Source organism: Bubalus bubalis, chromosome 2 (genome assembly GCF_019923935.1).
Source record: "Bubalus bubalis isolate 160015118507 breed Murrah chromosome 2, NDDB_SH_1, whole genome shotgun sequence".
Classification (NCBI taxonomy): domain Eukaryota; kingdom Metazoa; phylum Chordata; class Mammalia; order Artiodactyla; family Bovidae; genus Bubalus; species Bubalus bubalis.
In genome coordinates this window covers 117,805,817-117,824,522 of record NC_059158.1, presented here as the reverse complement: position 1 = coordinate 117,824,522, position 18,706 = coordinate 117,805,817, and the positions used below count along the sequence as shown (strand labels likewise).

At 38.4% G+C, this 18,706-nt stretch overlaps 1 protein-coding gene across 1 annotated transcript in view; it reads right to left on the bottom strand.

Moving 5' to 3' along the window:
• Positions 1-16,495: 16,495 nt before the first annotated feature.
• The window catches only part of ACTR3 (actin related protein 3), a 47,426-nt gene continuing 45,215 nt past the window's right edge, over positions 16,496-18,706 (bottom strand). Inside the window, exon 12 of the mRNA XM_006047450.4 lies at positions 16,496-17,728. Within this exon, the coding sequence (XP_006047512.1) occupies positions 17,633-17,728 (96 nt within the window). The 3' untranslated portion in view covers positions 16,496-17,632. The remainder of the gene's footprint in view (positions 17,729-18,706) is intronic.

Genomic DNA, 18,706 nt, shown 5'->3' with positions numbered 1-18,706 from the left:
GTACAGAAGCACCCTGGCTGGAGCAAACTGTACACTTGCAGCATCACGTTCATTGTGAAGCCCATTCGGTCTGCTAGGAGCCCCTTTTGTGCTGCAGATACAATTCTGATGATTACAAACCAGAAGGGCTCCTGAATTCAAAGTCTGGCATGTCCCAGGTTTATCTTGCCAATCTTTGCAGCCAATGTTAATCGCAATTGGTAGAGCCAGGTAATTCCATCCCTGGTTGATCTGATCAAAGAATGTGTGCCTAGTGTCTCTTGATAACACATCACGGTGTGGTTCCTAACTTAGGGCTTGCTGCCATCTACCACCACATGATAGGCTACAGACTGACTCTGGGGAGAGTGAGCTCTACTATCTAGCCCTGGGCAGTTGGGAGAGGCCTCCTGTACACGTGCTGCACTGAAATCCAACCTCCTTGAACCTGAGGCGGGACCTTTTATCAACTTCACCTGTTCAGAGTAAATAGAACAAAAAAATCTCTTAAGGAGCCATGTCATGCTGAGGACAGGCATTGGAGCTGGGGCTGCACCATCCGTACTGGGGAATATGTCACTCATCCTCTCCTGCTTTGTTGCTTTCCAAGAAGAGGACCCAGCCATCATTCTTCTCCAGGCTTAACCTGCCCCCTCTTTCTTTCCATCCTACTAGCTTTTACCTCTTCTGGGAAATTTTTTTTTTTTAATTCCTTTTATTTAATTTTGGCTGTGCTGGGTCTTCGTTGCTGCACATAGGCTTTCTCTAGTTGCGGCATGCAGGCTTCTCATTGTGGTCACTTCTCTTGCTGCGGAGCATGGGCTCTAGGCCCATGGCACATGGGCTTCCATAGTTGCAGCCCACTTGCTCTATAACTCAGGTTCAGTAGTTGTGATGCACAGGCTCAGCTGCTCCATGGCATGTGGGATCTTCCTGGACTAGGGATCGAATTCATGTCCCCTGCATTAGCAGGTGAACTCTTATCCATTGTACCACTGTACAAGGAAAGTCCTCTCCTAGGAATCTGAGTCCAAATCCACCCTCTCACCCTGCCTCCTCACCCCCAACCCAGTCATCTCCACCACCACCCAGGCTACACTACTCAGCATGGTCCTTCCTCCACCTCTGCCTGATCTAATGATGCGCTGAGCTCCACTGACACCCGCTCTGCACCAGCTTTCATAACCACTCCCTTGAGCTTGTTCCCAGCCTCCACTCTAACTTAAGGCTGAACCGGCTCTTTACTGGAGAATTAAGTGGTAGCCTAATTTATTAAGATTAACTTGTATGTTTTTATGTTGCCATTTCCCTCTTCTATTCCATGAAGACAAACACTTTGTACATCCTTGCCTCGAATAAAAATCTTTCTGGCTTTTATTGGAGAAAGCACATTTAATGCTTTTTAAGGGAACAAGGGCTTCAGGAAGGAGCTGCTTCCAAGGAAAGAGGAGGAGAGGCAGGGAACAACTTACAAAATAAAGAGGTGGAATGCTGTTCAACAACACAAAAGTAACACTAAGCACCAAAAGTGAATGCTGATACACACAACACTGTGGAGTGGTCTCACATATAGAGTGCTGAGTGAAAGCTGAAGGATTCTATTTATATGAAATTCTAGAACAAGTATGGGCTTCCCAGGTGGGTCAATGGTAAAAAAATCTGCCTGCCAATGCAGGAGACACAGGTTTGATTCCTGGGTTGAGAAGAACCCCTGGAGGAGAAAATGGCAAACCATTTCAGTATTCTTACACAGAGAATCCCATGGACTGGGGAGCCCGGCAGTCTATAGTCCATAGGGTCACACAGAGTCGGACACGACTGAAGCGACTTAGCACATATGCATGTCTTGTTCTGGTTAGTCTTCAGTGACTCCAGGTTCCTTACAGAAAAGCATCCCTTGGCCTGAATGAAATTCAAGGACCTCCTCAATCTGTCTGCCTTCTCAAACTCGTGAGCCCACGGCTACTCCTCACTAAGGAGACAGTGAGAGGGACGTTCTGTAAGAAGAGGCTGTTAAAACCAGTCAGAGTTACGTTGTCTTGTTTCCAGGAAGTCACACTCTTCAATACCACAGTTGCTCCACACACCATTTGGCCAATGTTCAGAGAAAGTGAACAAATGTTAATACTTATCTAACCCAAATGTAATTACAAGTGTAAATCTCTTAAACACTGGGATCTGCTCCAGTCACATTTTTCCTAAGAGCCATACACAGGAAGCATTTATGCACATGTGAGTTTCAGGAATACATGAGGCAAGCACAGGCTTTGGATTGGCCCCTGCTCTGCTCCTAGGGAACAGACATTGTTGACTGTGTATCCAGCAATCTGAGATGTGCACACGCCTGATTTGTCTCAGGGAGACACACTCTTCCACTTGCTCTCACTAAGTCAAACACTGAAATCCACTCAGCATGGATACATGCTGTAATTCTGACCATGGAACACATAAGAACTCTTCTGGGAAGGTATGTAGGTAATTGCCCTTTTTCTTAAAAAACGACGATCCAGGATGAGCTGTCTCTACTGCTGCTAGATACGATGGTGTCTGGATAAGAGGCCTGAAACAGCAACTATTCATTGTCAACCACAGGAAGAGAACCCAAACACAGTTCCTGCTGAGAATGGCACAACAGAAAGAGGGGGGAAATGGGGTTCTGGATGATGCTAGTGGACTATCAGGTTAATCACTCCTGGAGCTACTTATCTATAGATTGCTTCCACACCAGGTGATATTCTTATTTAATCTATTTGAGTTTGATTTTCTGTTATTGTATCCAAATGGAGCCTGCCTTGGTCAAGTCTTTCCTCCTTGCTAAGCTTCATTTTTTTTCTCTGTAAATGGAGTTAGTGACGCCCAAATCATTGAGTGACTGTGAGGATTAAGTGTCAAGTATCCAAAACGCTGGAGAAGACTCTTTGAGTCCCTTGGATTGCAGGGAGATCACATCAGTCAATCCTAAAGGAAATATCAACCCTGAATACTCATTGGAAGGGCTGATGCTGAAGCTGAAGCTCCAGCCACTTGATTCAAAGAGCCAACTCAATGGAAAAGACCCGGATGTTGGGAAAGACTGAGGGCAGGAGAAGGGGATGACAGCAGGTGAAATGTTTCGATGGCATCACCAAGTCAATGGACATGAGTTTGAGCAAATTCCAGGAGATAGTAAAGGACAGGGAAGCCTATCGTGCTGCAGTACGTGGGGTCACAGAGTTAGACGTGACTGAGTGACTAAACAGCAACAATCCAAAACACTGCCTAGCACAGAGTTGGTGCTCAACAGATAGTAGTGTTTGTTTTTAAAAAAATTTTTGTAATTATTTTTGGCTGTGGTGGGTCTTCATTGCTGAGGGAGCTTTTCTCTGGTTGTGGGAAGCAGGGGTTATTCCTCATTGCAGTGTGCAGGCTTCTCATTGCAGTGGCTTCTCTTGTTGCAGAGCATGGGCTCTAGGGCACTCAGGCTTCAGTAATTGTGGCACGTGGGCTCAGTAGTTGCAGTTCCTGGGCTCCAGAGCACAGGCTCGATAGTTGTAGCACATGGGCTTGTGTTCCACAACATCTCCCCAGACCAGGGATCAAACCCATGTTTTCTGCATTGGCAGACAGATTCCTTACCATTGAGCCACCAGGAAAGCCCTGTCTTGTTTTTTAATTTGGCCATGTCTCACAGCTTGTGGGATCTTAGTTCCCCAGCTAGGGACTGAACCCATCTCCTGGGCAGTGAAAGCACAAAGTCCTATCACTGAACTGCCAAGGAATTCTCAGTAGTTATATTTTCAACTACTTGTCAGCCTCATTCTTCAGGTAGCAAAAAATCCTTTAAACATTATCTTTTACACTTCCCCTTTTCAACTATTTTTTAATACTTATTGAACAGAATTGAATCTTTCTGTGGAAAAATTATCAAAACCGAAGCAGCTTAGGATCATGACTGGAAATCTTCATTATTTTTCACATACACAGTGCATTACACCAATGAGTGCAACAGCAAACACTGGGACAGACTCCCTCCTGGTTCCTTCACCTGCCTTCAGTGAGAAAACATAAAACCGCTCCAGGTGTACATCACTGAAGTGATCAGGCTTCACCAAACAACCTAGTAAGTCCAGAGGAAGGTGGGGACAGGAACACTAACTCAAAATCTAATATATTAACACTCATCAGGGACGAAACACTAGAACAGAGAGCTTTCAGACCATGTGTCAGGTAAGCATGAATTTTAGGGCACAACCACGAGGAAAGAGCGAAGGGTCAGAATGTGGGCTTTTATCCAATCCTTTCTGGTTACTCAAAAGGTTTATTACTTCCTACTTCTGCTGGTTTTATGAATCCTTGAATAGCCAAGTTTCAAGGAAAAGTGTTACTTTAGGTATAAGTAGATCAAGGACATAGATCCCCCAGCAGCCACTAAGAGCCAGAGACTTCAGCTTCTCCACCAGCCTCTACAGAAAGGGCAAGGCCCGCCTGGAAGGCAAGTCAGTGAATTCAGACTGTTGCTGCGCTGCTGCTGTGTTGAGATCTATTAATGCCGTCAGTGGTTTTCCTGAGCTGTTTTTAATTAAAGGTTTATTTCAACCAAAGTGGTGAATGAACAAAAGTAAAATACACAGAGGTTTGAAAAACAAATCAGGTTGGAGTGAGAAATTGTGCATTTACTTCTGCACATTTTCAGCTACAAATGACATTGTGTATTTCCTTCGAGGGCAATCTGACAGCTTATCACCTCTTTGAGTTCCTGTGTATCGATTTTATCTCTAGTGATACTACTAACAGGGGGCTTATTTGCACTTACCACACATTATGACAAATACATCTATCCACTGACATTTAGACAGATGGAGCTACAAAAAGCTTCAACTGCACAGCGCCTCACTATCAGGGTAACTTGTACTTTATACAGAGACAGAAATGTGAGGAAGAGGATGCCACAATACCTTAGGTTTCAAATTTGGGGAAAGTCTCAAGGAAATAGCAAAGATGTGAAACTTCTTTGATTCAAGGTGTAAAGTGTTTATCTTTTAAATGTTTTATTATTTATTTTTAATTTTTACCTTATACTGGAGTTCAGTTGGTTAACAATGTTGTGTTAGTTTTAGGTGTACCACAAAGTGATTTAGCTATGCATATACATACATCTATTCTTTTTCTAATTTGTTTCCCATTTAAGTTGTTTTAGAATACTGAGCAGAGTTCCGTGTGCTATTCAGTAGGTCCTTGCTGACTACCTGTTTTAAATATAGCGTATATATGTCAGTCTCAAACTCCCAATTCATTCCTCCCCTGCCACCTTTCCCCTTTGGTAACCATTAGTTTCTTTTCCAAGTCTGTGAGTCTGTTTCTGTTTTGTAAGTTCAACTGTATCATTTTTTTAAGATTCTGCATATAAGCCATATCATATGATATTTGTCTTGGAAAGTGTTTATTGAACACCTACTATATGCACAACGCTGGTCAAGACACTGGAAAAAAATTACATGGAATTTTAAGCACAAACTCCACCCTCCATGAAGAGGTATTACTTAGTGGAAGAGAAGTTATCTATCTATATATAAAACCACTAAAAGTGAAAACACAGGATACAGGTATATATTAGTGTATATAGTATGTAAATGCATTACATATACATATATTTAATGCTAAATTGAGAACTGTCAAAGTGGAAAAATCACTTCAGTTTACTTGGTCTCATATCTGTAATACTGAGCTGTTTAAAAGGTGACACCACCTAATAAATTATTAATTCAGCTGCCTTCTTGAAGCAATCCTGAATCCTCAGTTAAAATCAGATTTTCTGTCCTTTTGTGTTTTATACTTGGAATAGATTTCTGTCCTAGCCCAATCACCATTAAGACTTCCAGGAGCAAACCAATAAATTGACCTAGTCACCAGTCTGACAATACCCATTACTGTAAAAATACCTGCACATGAAGGAAATGTGGAAATTACAAATTCTGGGGAAAGGGTGAAATTTCAATAAATCAACCTTGTGATAGGCTCAGAGCAAGGAAAGGCTCCGTAAAGGGCTGAACATAAGGTCTGGACTACCAACTGGACCTAAGGTTCTGTATCCTTGGGAACTAGAGTTGACATGTGCCATGACATGTTCCCAAACCCTTATTTGAAGCTCTGCCCCTCATATGGAAGCCAGGGCAACTTGTATTAAAGTAAATGACAAAAATGTGGAATATTTCATCTTACTGACAAATTTTAAGTAACAAAATTTCTGATGGTCTATAAGACTTAGAAAACAAAGTTTCTCAATGAGCAAAAAAGCAGTAGACACTTTAAGGAGATTGTTATATTATAGTTGCAGCATATCCATGGGAGAAACACTGTTTCCTGTTAACTCTGCAGCTGGCTTTATCTGTGTCTCATGAAGGGCAATGCAGTGTCCTGCCTCTGCTTAGTAACGTTAGTTCAGGGCTGTCTCCAAGTTAAGCTACACATACAAAGTGCTCTGTGTCCTCACTGTCTAGCACAGTGCCTCCTATGTGATGAATGCTCAAACATATTTTTTTGGACTGAATTTGATTACCAAGGAATAGCAATATTTCAAGTTCAGCAAAAATGGCACATCACGCCCAACCAAAACTAAGATGAGGCTGAGTCAAGCAGTAGATTACGAAGCTACAACAAAAGACCTCCCCATTTTCAAAAGTGAAGGCAGGCCAGTCTTCCTCAGGTGGAAGGAACAGTGATTTAACAGGATTTCAACAGGAATCCATTCAGCAAAGTTGCACATACAAAAAGAACTCTAAAAGGAAATGGGCAGCTATGAATCAGGTTAGCCTTCTGTGTAAATCCTGCTCACACAAATAAGGTGATACTTTCAACCTGCAACTTTTAGATTTTGTTCTTTTTATGAATGGGGACAGTAATCAGCCTTTTCTTCCTGTCTTATCCTACCCTGGACACACATTAATTGCTTGAAAAGGCATAGCCTATTAAGTTTTTATTGCTCAAATGATGTATGTAACATCATCTCAGCTCCAATGTGTCATCATTAGATAATCACACCCATTACAGAGAATATAATAAGACCGCATGGAGTGGAAACCTGTTCTTACCCCAATGTGTTAGGGACAGAGTAAAGGGACAAAGTAGGTGAATAAATGGTTAAACCCACTAGGAGACTGTTAAGTAAAAAAATACAGGAGGACTTCCCTGGTGGTACAGTGGATAAGAATTCTCCTGCCACTGCAGGGAACATGGGTTTGACCCCCGGTCCAAGAAGAGTCTACATGCTTCAGAGCAATTGAGCCTGCACTCTGCAACTACTGAGTCCATGTGCTGCAACCCTAAAGCCCTCACAGATACAGCCTGGCTCCAGAAGAGAAGCCACCGCCATGAGAAGCTCGCGTACCGCAACAGAGTAGCCCTCACTGGCCATTGCTAGAGAAAGCCCACATGCAGCAATGAAGACCCAGCACAATCTGCTATATATACAGGACTATATACATTATATATGGGAAACTCCTATACATTACCGATTACTCAACAAAGTAGGTTTGCTTAACCACAAAACCAAGCAGGCTTGCTTAGCAGCAAAACCATGAAGCAGAAAACATGCCCCAAACAATAACACAATGGTGGCATGAGCCCCACATCCTGCCCAGTGGGCTTAGTAAGTTAATGATGCCTAGGAAATGCTCACACATAAAAAACAATAATTTGTGGTCTTAGCTTGACCATGTAGGGACAAGAAAACTTCCTGGCTCAACCTGCAAGAGGAACTGATGATGGAAGGGTGACATCTACACCAAAAAATGTTTTTCTCCCCCTCCCCACTTTTCCTTTGATTATAAAACTGTAGCCCAGTAAGTTCTTGGAGCACAGCATCCTCTCACCCACCCACTTGTAAGCCTCAGAAGTGCCCTATTCTAATAAATCATTTCTTACCTATCGCTTTGCCTCTTGCTGAATTCTTTCCGTGCTGATATAAAGCACTATGGTGCTGGAGTTCTTCAAAGTCCCTGAAACCACCACCAAACTATTTCAAAAGTCACTTAAGGGTTTTTGTGTGTTAAGAACACTTTCCACTCACTGCATCATGAAATGTTAACACACTGGTAGGGCATGTCTATAAATTGGTTTGGTGAGTGTAAACCAACAGACAGACAGTACAAAAAGCTGTAGTTCACAAGACACGCTGTCTGCATACATAAAAAGACATGGCACTAGAATTTCTGAGTTTAATAATTCTAAGGTAAATGTACTACAATGTGGTGAACACAAGACTTCCTTACTGATGTTCTGGGGTTTCCTGGTGGTTCAGATGGTAAAGAATCTACCTGCAATGCGGGAGACCTGGACTCAATCCCTGGATGGGGAAGACCCCCTGGAGGAGGGTATGGAAACCCCCTCCAGCATTCTTGCCTGGAGAATTCCCATGGACAAAGTTGTCTGGTGGGCTACAGTCCATGCAATTGCAAAGTTGGACATGACTGAGTGACTAAGCACAGTACTGATGTTCTACCATGCCCTGTTGACCAGCCACATCTAGGGCAACTGGCCCCGATCTCAGAACAGACAAATGTTCAGAGGCAGAAGTGGTGACAGATGTCAGCAAGGCGTCTCCCCATAAAAGATTGTTTTCAGTCAATTTGTAGAGCCCCTTCTTGAAATTGGGAGTGACAAGAGACATGTATTACTGCAGCTGTGTCATAGAGCCAGGAGTCTCCTGCCTGGTTCAATGTGCAAGTTCTTTCTCCAGAGTTATCTCAAGGTCACTTAAAATCCTAATATCTATGTATTGTCAAGACAATACACAGGCATTTATTCCACTTCACAAAATATTTGCATTAAACTTCAGGTAGCTCTATCTCAATCTCAAGTGCCATCCCTCAAACTCACAATAAAGCATTCTTTTAAGAGTTAGCTTTAGGCTTGTGTTACTGGAGTTCACCTTGCACATTTTATGAGGAAGCGCTGGGAGAAAACCTAACAGCATATAAGGAAATAAAAATGCTTGCTTCTTTGATAAAGTATAACTTCAGTTCATTTCTTTGCTACTAAGGCTCAAGGGCACTTATTAATACTGAAGGAACTTTAATCATCTCCTTTTGCTATTGGTGCTCATTTTGAGAATACAAAGGGCCCAAGAAGGAAAGCTGCTGGGGAATGGGAAATGATCTTGCCAAGAATGTAGGTGACACAGAGCACATAGCCCCTGGTCTCAGAACACCATAAATTCCCAGTTCTTGTTGTAATTTTATGATGTCAGTTAAAAAAAAAAAGTTGAGATTTTCTGTTGTAAAGGACTAACCAATGTCCAGAAAAGGGTATACATACCTTGAATATATTCTGGAATATAAAACTGAAATCACAATCCTGAGGCCAAAGCACAGTACCTCAGATCAGACTAAAACAGGAAGAGCAATGGGCCAAACCAATTCATGCTGTTTCACCCAAGGTTCAGTTTGATGGGTACAACACACCACTGCAAGGAGCTCTTGATCACATATTGCTAACTGGAGGTAATTTTTAATTTTTTTTTCTGGTAAGAAACCTTCATTTATCCTTTATATATTAACCTTAGAAAACTTAAGTTGGTGGGTGTCTCAAGTCTGCATGTATTCAAGACAATTAACAAATCATGTCTTTGTAACATGAGATGTAACCAATCTTAGACTTCTTTGACTTTGCAATTAACTTGGCATTTTTCCAATGATCTACATCACTAAAGAGAAACTGAACAAAGCCTAACCTTAAAGAAGAGTCTCAGGTAGCAAATACCACTTCTGTTTTGCTATTATAGTCCCTGCATCTTGAACAGTACTTAGAATACAGAATGTTCCAAACAAATACTGCAGAATAAATCACACTCTGAACGATGAAACAGCCTAAGGAATATTTCATTTTTAAAAGCCATGCTGAAAATGGCATCCTTTAAATGGGAAAGTGAATGTTTTTGGTATAACTCAGATCCAAACTGCTCTTGACAGCAGCAAATCTAATTGAAATATATTCATTTATTAATGGAGAAGAGAGAGACATCTAGTGGATGGATTCAAAGACTAAACTCAAAAGCTACCTCTGCCACTCCTTCCATCTGTTAAATGTCTTTTAAGTCATGTGTCTTCTTTGTGAAATAGGTAAAAACAAGTAGTACCTTCAATTTCAATAATATAAAAATGCTAAAGATTAAGTGTAGTCTCCTACGTGGGGTTTAAGAAGTCATATCTTTCTCCTTGGGGAAAAAGTACTTAAAACCATCTAATTCATTCTTCCAATGCCCTAAGGAATAATGTCCAGAGTTGTTACTTCCATTTTATAAAGGTGGAAAAGAAAATTAGGTAGGAAAATAGTACTGTTCAGATCAAATAACCATATATGTATTTTTTTAGATATATCAGTGACGGATGAATTCAGACATACAACTCAAATGCAATCCAAATGTGGAATCATTAGCAAATCCTTAAGTTATTAAAATATAAAATATACATAAAGTGTTGAACTACTTTTTCAATGAACCATCTTACAAAAGATGAATTTTAAAGACAGCTATAAATGGATATGTAAATTTTTAATTTGTGCCAAATTTGTGACCTATTTTTAAAACAGATATCCCCCTGCCTGCATTGTAAGTATTCTTTTAAATTACTGGATCAAAACAGTGACAAGATCAGAAATATCATTTCCACAAGTCTTTTTTGAACCAGATCTTTTTTCCAAGAAATATCTGAGCATTTCCCACATGCCATGATAACTTCCTAACATTATCATAAACTTCACTTTTATTTGTAGTCTAAAAATGCTTCCTCTGTTTTTAAAACCAGTTCAGGTACTAATTAATAAAAAAACAGTTATGCCACTGACAAATTTAAATTTCAGTATTAGTGAGAGCTGAAATATGGTACATAAATTTAGCATTTTAGAGATACATGGCTAAAATGTGTAAGAGCTCAAATATGCCATTTCACCTATATTGGGCCAGTTTAAGATTCCAAAGCTTGTTCTGTATATGAAGTGTCCTTTACTTTCTTTTTAAAGACCATTGCCTCTTAACATCTAATTCAGTCTCAAATAGACATCCTGAGTTTTAGGCTCTTGCTCTTCATTCAGCCCTTTGGCCTGGTAACTATGGGCATCATGCATGACTTGGTAGACATTAAGTCATTTAATACCTTCCTCTTATAAACAGCATCTAGCACAAGAATGCTGGTATGAGCTCTCCCAAGAGAATGATGAGTCTGAGAGGCTAAGCAATGTTGCCAAATAAATTTTGGAAAACAAAATCATATGCTATTCAATATAAACAAATATCATTCCCAACAAGTCCTATTCTGCGACTACTAAAGTGGTCTCACACAATGTGTTTCCTCATCTATAAAGTGAGTTTAAGTAGACCAAACTCTGAAAATTCCCCAGTGATACTGATGTCAATTTGGGTGTGATATCAACCTTAACTGCATCAACTTTTAAGTCAGTCAGTGTTTGAAGGAGACACCGTCTCATCTTATGCCCCACTCTTTAAACTTGTCTACAATCACTTGCTGACTCTCTGCCCAACTACTAATCATTTCACAGGCTGTTTCTTCTATAACTAAAACATCTTCCCCATCTACTCTCCAACTACCAAATCTTATTCTTCTTTCAGGATCTCAGGAAAGACCAGTAGTATTTCAATACAAAGTGAAGTACTTCCCTGTGAAGTACTTCCATCATCTCATGAATATATGTGACATCTCAGCTAAGCATCATGGCACCAAAAACAAGTCTCAGATTTTTTTACTGCCCAGCCTTCTGAACAATGGATTCTTAATAATTTGTTTGGGAATGATACCATGTATGTCCAATAAGAGAAAGACTGTGTGGTTCTAATCCCAGTATTAACTTTATAATAAACCTCCAAGAGATTAACAGCCTACCATACCACTGACTTATTAATTGAAAATGGAAGCAATTTTGAAGTCATCACCTCTAAATAAATTGGTTTAAAATTAAATTTGAACAAAACAATCATAACTGATCAATAAAAACCAGAGCTAGAAACCAGTAGTTTTTTTACTGTTGATATTGAATGTTACAAAACATTTCGGGGCATTTCAATTAGCCTTGTACAATGCAATGATTTTCAGAGACATGGTCATTTACATCAGAGATTTCAAAATGATCAAAGACCTAGTTAAGGAACTACTGAAGATCTACTTCAGAAAATTTGATCACTTAAATAATTCCCCACTGTTTTACATAAAGTATCACTGTTTTATTTTTAAGGCAAAAACTACTGGCATTAAAAAACATTAATAATTCAGTCTTAAGTTTTCTGATACAGATATTTTTTTAAGGAAAAAAGCTATATACTCAAGTAACTCAAACTGTTAATTTCAAAGTGAAAAATGGCTTTTATTCATTCATCTATCAGACATAGCCACCTAACCACCACAATGTGCCAGGCAATACTGTAAGGCCCTAGAAAGAGTATATAGATAAGACAAACCCTACTTTGAGATTTCACTTTTGTCAACTATTGTTGGGTAACATTTATCAGTATTTTAAGAATCTCAGGCACACATAAAATACTAATTTTAAACCATAAAGTGTTGAAAGTGTTAGTCACTCAGTAGTGTCCTACTCTTTGTGACCCCATGGACTGTAGCCCACCAGACTTCTCTGTCCACGAATTCTCCAGGCTAGGATACTGGAGTGGGTAGCCAGCCATTCCCTTCTCCAGGGGATCTTCCCATTCCAGGGATCAAATTGGGTCTCCTGCATTGAAGGCAAATTGTTTATCTTCTGAGCCATCAGGGAAGCTAATTTTAAACCACAGCCGCACTTATATTGGGCTTCCCAGGTGGGGTTGTTGATAAAGAACCTGCCTGCCAATGCAAGAGACTAAGACACGGGTTTGATCCCTGGGTGAGGAAGATCCTCTGGAGAAGTAAATGGCAACCTGCTCTAGTATTCTTGCCTGGAGAGTCCCATGGACGGAGAAGCCTGGTGGGTTACAATCCATAGGATCACAAAGAGTCGGACAGGACTGAAGTGACTTAGCACACTTATATTGTGGGTGTATTTTCCACTTCACCTGAGTTTTCTCCCTAAAATCCACTACCACCACCACTATCTTTACGAAAAGAAATTCTAAGTTAACATGATGTTTCGCAAAACTCAGGGCAAAATATTCCTCACTCCTCTGAGAGCATCTTTACTAATACATTAGCCTCTGAGCTCAGGGCAGATGTTCTATTCACCCTCATGCAGTGCCTGAATCACAGTATGTAGTCAAGAAATGCCCATGAGATTAGAGGCCCCAGATTTGATGCACTATATAGAGTATAAATGAGTTGTAGTGTCTGAATAAAACTAAAACTATTTTGACTCAGCATCTTAGCTTTAAATGTAATATATAAAAATCACCAAAAGTGAAGAAACACTGGAAAACAGTATAAGAATAATAATTTGCTAAATCAAAACTAAAGAACAATACTTTTCTTCTTCCATTTTTAATTTCCTTATTTTCTTCTTTCAGGTTTTTTTCCCCCAATTGCCACTTTTTCTAAATCATTCATTTCTATTTTTGTTTTTTTGTTCTTTTTTTTTTTTTACTGTGCCTGTGACACTGGAACAATGTTAAAGTAATTCTAAATTAAAATAGGTGTTATTTCCTTTCAGCTCCAAGTTAAAAATGTATCAGTTACACTGGGTTATGCCACAGAGAATACCAAAGACAACCATAGATTTTAACTTGTTTTTTGTTAAGGTTCTACCAAGACCAAGCAGGTTATGAAGAAAACTCTGGAATGCTGGGGGAAAATGTAAGAGAGATGAACATTTATATAGTACTGTGGTGTTATTAACAACGAGTCACAGAAATCCTTTTCCACTAATGTCTAAAAACTTTTCATACTCACAAGCAGATCTAAATATTGTTGCTTAAGGTTAGCTTAGATGTGATACAGAACTAATTATAAAAATAAATTTTTATTTTCTGAATTTGCTGTGAAAGTTCCTTATAAACTCTCAATAACAACTCTGCCCCAGGCCAACTACATAGAGTAAGTGTTATTACACAGAAACATATTCTAAAACACAGGATTCCAATATGAATGAGAGAATGCTTCACTCCTAGAGTTGGCACATATTTTGGTTTGTATGTTAGCTAATATATTTAGTCCCTGTTAACCGAAGCTGAGATTCTTGGTGTTAACAGTTAAAGAAGAGACTGCCAAGGGCTATCCAAGGTACTTAAGCTTACTGATGATGAATTACAAAATATCAGGGAGTACGGGGTCACAAGAGTCAGAGATGGGATGGTAAGAAAATCACAAAATCACTGGACTTCACTAGTGACAGAAAGTCCAGTATCTGTAACAGCACTCTTTACAATGACACAAATAAGCTTTTACATTACATATAATTTCCTCAACATTGTTACAAGTACTCTAGTACCACCTTTAGGGTTATCTGAAAGTTTTTATTCATACAGACATATTCTCTAGGACTTCTCTAGAAATTAAGTAAAGAATAGAGAACATAACAGCCTATTATCCACACAGTTCATTTTATTTCTGAAGGTATTTCTAGAAACTGCAAGAACAATTTATTTCCATTTGTTAAAGTAGCTTTGAAAACAAACCAAAAAATGTATATTAAGGGACCTGAATATATTAACTGCCTTATCTCTTATCAAAAAGGAAGATCGATCAGAACTGGATGATTACTTGCAGTATACATCATTTAGACATTTTAAGGGTAAGCTGTACTTACCAAAGAGTAAACATCATGTTAGAGAGAGCCATCATTTATTTTGTTTCTGTCCGTTAGTATTTCCAATTGATTAAAAGTCCTGCCTATCAAAAAAGAGACCTTTAAAAACATCTTTACTACCACAAACAGGTTAATCAAAAATACTAGGTTATAGTCTCACAACTCATAAAAACTGCATTGTTAATCCAGGTAACACTGTGCTGTGCTATGCTTAGTCACTCAATTGTGTCCAACTCTTTGCAACCCCATGGACTGCAGCCTGCCAGGTTCCTCTGTCCATGGGGATTCTCCAGGCAAGAATATTGGAGTGGGTTGTCATGCCCTCTTCCAGGAGATCTTTCCAACCCAGATCTCCCACATTGCGGGGGGATTCTTTACCATCTGAGCCACCAGGGAAGCCCAAGAATACTGGAGTGGGTAGTTAGCCTATCCCCTCTCCAGGGGATCTTCCTGGCCCAGGAATCAAACCAGGGTCTCCCGCATGTAGGCAATTCTTTACCAGCTGAGCTACCAGGGAAGCTCCCAGATAACACTACTATCTTAAAGATAAATTGAATTAAGGTCGAGCAAGTTCAAACAATAGGTCCATGATTATATAAATTTTTTTTTTCATGTTTTAACAATAACAACAATAGTAAAAGTTGAAGGACTTGTATTATCAATCTGCAGAACTAGAATAAAAATTTCAACAATTGGCTTTAGGCTTCAGTCTGGTGTTTTTCCAATGTAACATGCTTACGCAGTCTCTTATACCAGTGTTATAGGTTTTAATCACCTTGGCCAACCTCTATACATATACAACCAAGGGTGCAATAAATTAATGATATACCATGACAGGAGAGATGTAAAGGACGTAAGACCACTGTTTCTATCATATTATACACCAGGAAACATACAGGAAAGGCTAGAGACTTCTTGTTTCCCCAAGTAAGTTTAAGCTTAAAACAAAATTTCTGACCCTCAAGTTTATTTATTTACTATTCAATCATCTCAGATGGAAAAGACAGTTATGACAATACTAATAATAATACTGTTTTGGGCCAGGTGGATAAAATCTTTAATGCTTATTAATTTAGTTCTGTATCAAAAGAGCTTTGAAAAAGCAAAGTGCAGAACAGTATATATATAGTAAGCTCTTATTTCTGTAAAACAAGGGAGCTATATTCATTCCTATATGCACAGAAAATTACAAGGACATAAAAGACATTCTAAGAGTGTAATGATGAGAAAAAATGAGGCTAGGGTAGGAAAGAAATCTTTCATTATGTACTCTTTGGTACTACTTGAACAGTTTTTTTTTTAACAATGTTCATGAAATACTTTTTCAAATAAAACAAGATCTTTGATCCTGACAGGATTACCATTTTACAACATACAGTATGTTCCTGACTGCCACACTCAAAAGAATTAAGATTCACATAAATGATTAATATAATTTTAAACATCCTTATTCACTCTAAATAAAAACTAAAGTTCACTCCTCAAATCTATATTAAAGACAAAAACACTTTAATTGTTCTTAGATTTTTGGACAGAAGTATATATTAATATTAATCCTGTGTGTTTTTTCATGGTTAATGAAGTTCAAGTGTTCACTGGTATTACTGCTTAAGTTCTAAAAGCCTATAAAACATCTCTCATTTTAGTCTTCTATAAATAACTGGCAAAATTTCAAGTTCACAAGAAATTTTCTACCATATAGAGAGATTTCAGTGAATTCTACTATTTCAACAGAAATAAAAAGCATATAAATATATAAACACAAAGTAGAACGACACTGCTTCTAAAAAAAAAAAAACATAAGAAAAGGTAATTCAGTTTTAATTTATTTTCATCACTTGTTCTTCATGATCCAGATTATTTTAAAATGTAATGAAAATTAACTTTCCATGATATGTCAGGGACTGGCCCAAAAAAATTTTGGACTGCAAATGAGTTATACAAATGAAAATATCAAATGGAGATCCAGTTATCAAAATGAAAGCACTCAACATATTAAAAGTTCACAATTATTTGTTTAGAGCACATAAAAAAGTCAGCTCACTAACCAACTGTTGAGATTTTAAAGAACTATTGCAGAGGTTTGAAGAAAATAGATTTATTAGTTAACTTATCAAGATTAAAGAGCTTGAAACAAGTATTAAAAAGAAATTTGTGCCTTTATTAGAATGGTGTTAGGCTTTAAATATACCAATTTGGGTAATCAAATTATTCATTTTTTAATAAGAAATGACACTACAGAACTGCAATACTGGTCCAACAGTCTTGTCTTTACTTTTCCTTTAAAGCGAGAAAACAGAATGCGAGTAATCAGAAAGCACTAGCAGGCATCAGTTAATCCAAGACACTAGCTTCTTAGTTCCAAAAGCACTTGCAAAGAAAACCATTGCGGGGCACAGGAGGGTGGAAGCACTTCATAATAACTGGAATCCCATGAGTGTGTGTGTACGCCAAGTCTCACAGGCTATTTTTTGTATTTATCCTTTACTTGGTCACTTTTTTATTTTTACCCTCAAATACTAGTTTTTCTTTGACTTTTTTTCCTCAAAGTATAAAAAGTATGAAATATAAACAAGCTCTTGCATTGCACACACTTCAAAGTGTACAATTCAAGCATTATAGAGCTATCTACATACTGATAAATCCCATCAAATCTTGGATAATTCAATAATATACAAAATACCAGGGCACAGAAAGAACTAAAACCCACTTCTTTTTGATACACGTAAGATTCAAATATTCAACCTAAAGAAAAACACTTAATCATTTTGGCTCTCCTCTACATTCGCTTGTTGATATACTTATTAAAATATTCCTGTATAATTAATGTTTGGTCTTATTATTTCAAGTCAGGTTCAAAACCAGCCATCCAGACAAAACAGGTAATCAGAAAGACTATTTCTTCCCCACCTCCCTAACCCCAATAACTATGAAGCCAATTTTACGACATGACTCCAAACACTGGATTGTGACGACAAATGCTAGGTCCAATTTCTTCATAATCCTTTTTGGTGTGGCATACTTGGTAGAACTCAGGCTGAAAATAAAAACAGATTTTTGGAAAGGTCAAAAATGTACCACTTTAAATCTAAAACGTTTATCAGTCCATTTATGATAGCTGAACAAAATGTGAAATTCTAGCAACGGTGACTCAAAATCAGCTACAAGTCTATAACCAAAACTGAAAAGGAGCATTTGACAAAAGTCTCTCCAATCCCCCTCCCTCAACGTCTGTTTCTCCTGGAATTTTTCAATTTTGAAAAAATTGAATGGAATGGAAGGCTAAATCTCAAATGCCCAACTATTCTGTTGTGGCTTTCCCACACTGTACATTGAATCAAGAAAAGCAGCAGCATTCATGTAAGTTACAGATGATATATTTCAGGTCATGCTCCAAAAACTTCTAGATGAACTTGCTTTCCTCACTGAAGGTCTGGTATAGACAGACTATTCCAGAGTCTATTACCTCATTTCTCCAAGGGGAAATTTACACACTCAACTAGGTGATAGAGACAGCACAAATGAAGACAATTCAAATTAAGGAAGAAAATAACTTTTACCTCTTATTTTTAAATGCTTTTATTGAAATCCAAGGTTGTATAGTTTTCAATAATTCAAATAAAAGTTCTTACATTTTATTTTATACTGTGTACTACAGGATAAAGCTAAAAAAGTTAAGTCACTCAGTCGTGTACAACTCTTTGCGACATCATGGACTGTAGCCCGCCAGGCTCCTCCGTCCATGGATTTTCCAGGCAAGGATACTGGAGAGGGTTGCCGTTTCCTTCTCCAGGTACTACAGGATAGAGCACCACTACTTACGAGGTAAAGGATGTTAAAATTTAAAGTATCTTTTAAAGGGACTTTAAGATGTTTTGGTTTGGGAGAGGTATCTTATTAATTCCCTTGACTCAAGTTTAGAACATCATACTTTTTATGTGGTAACTTAATATTTTAAAATATTTGCACAGAAAAAACAATGACCTTCTGATACCTGTATTACTACCGAGTTAAG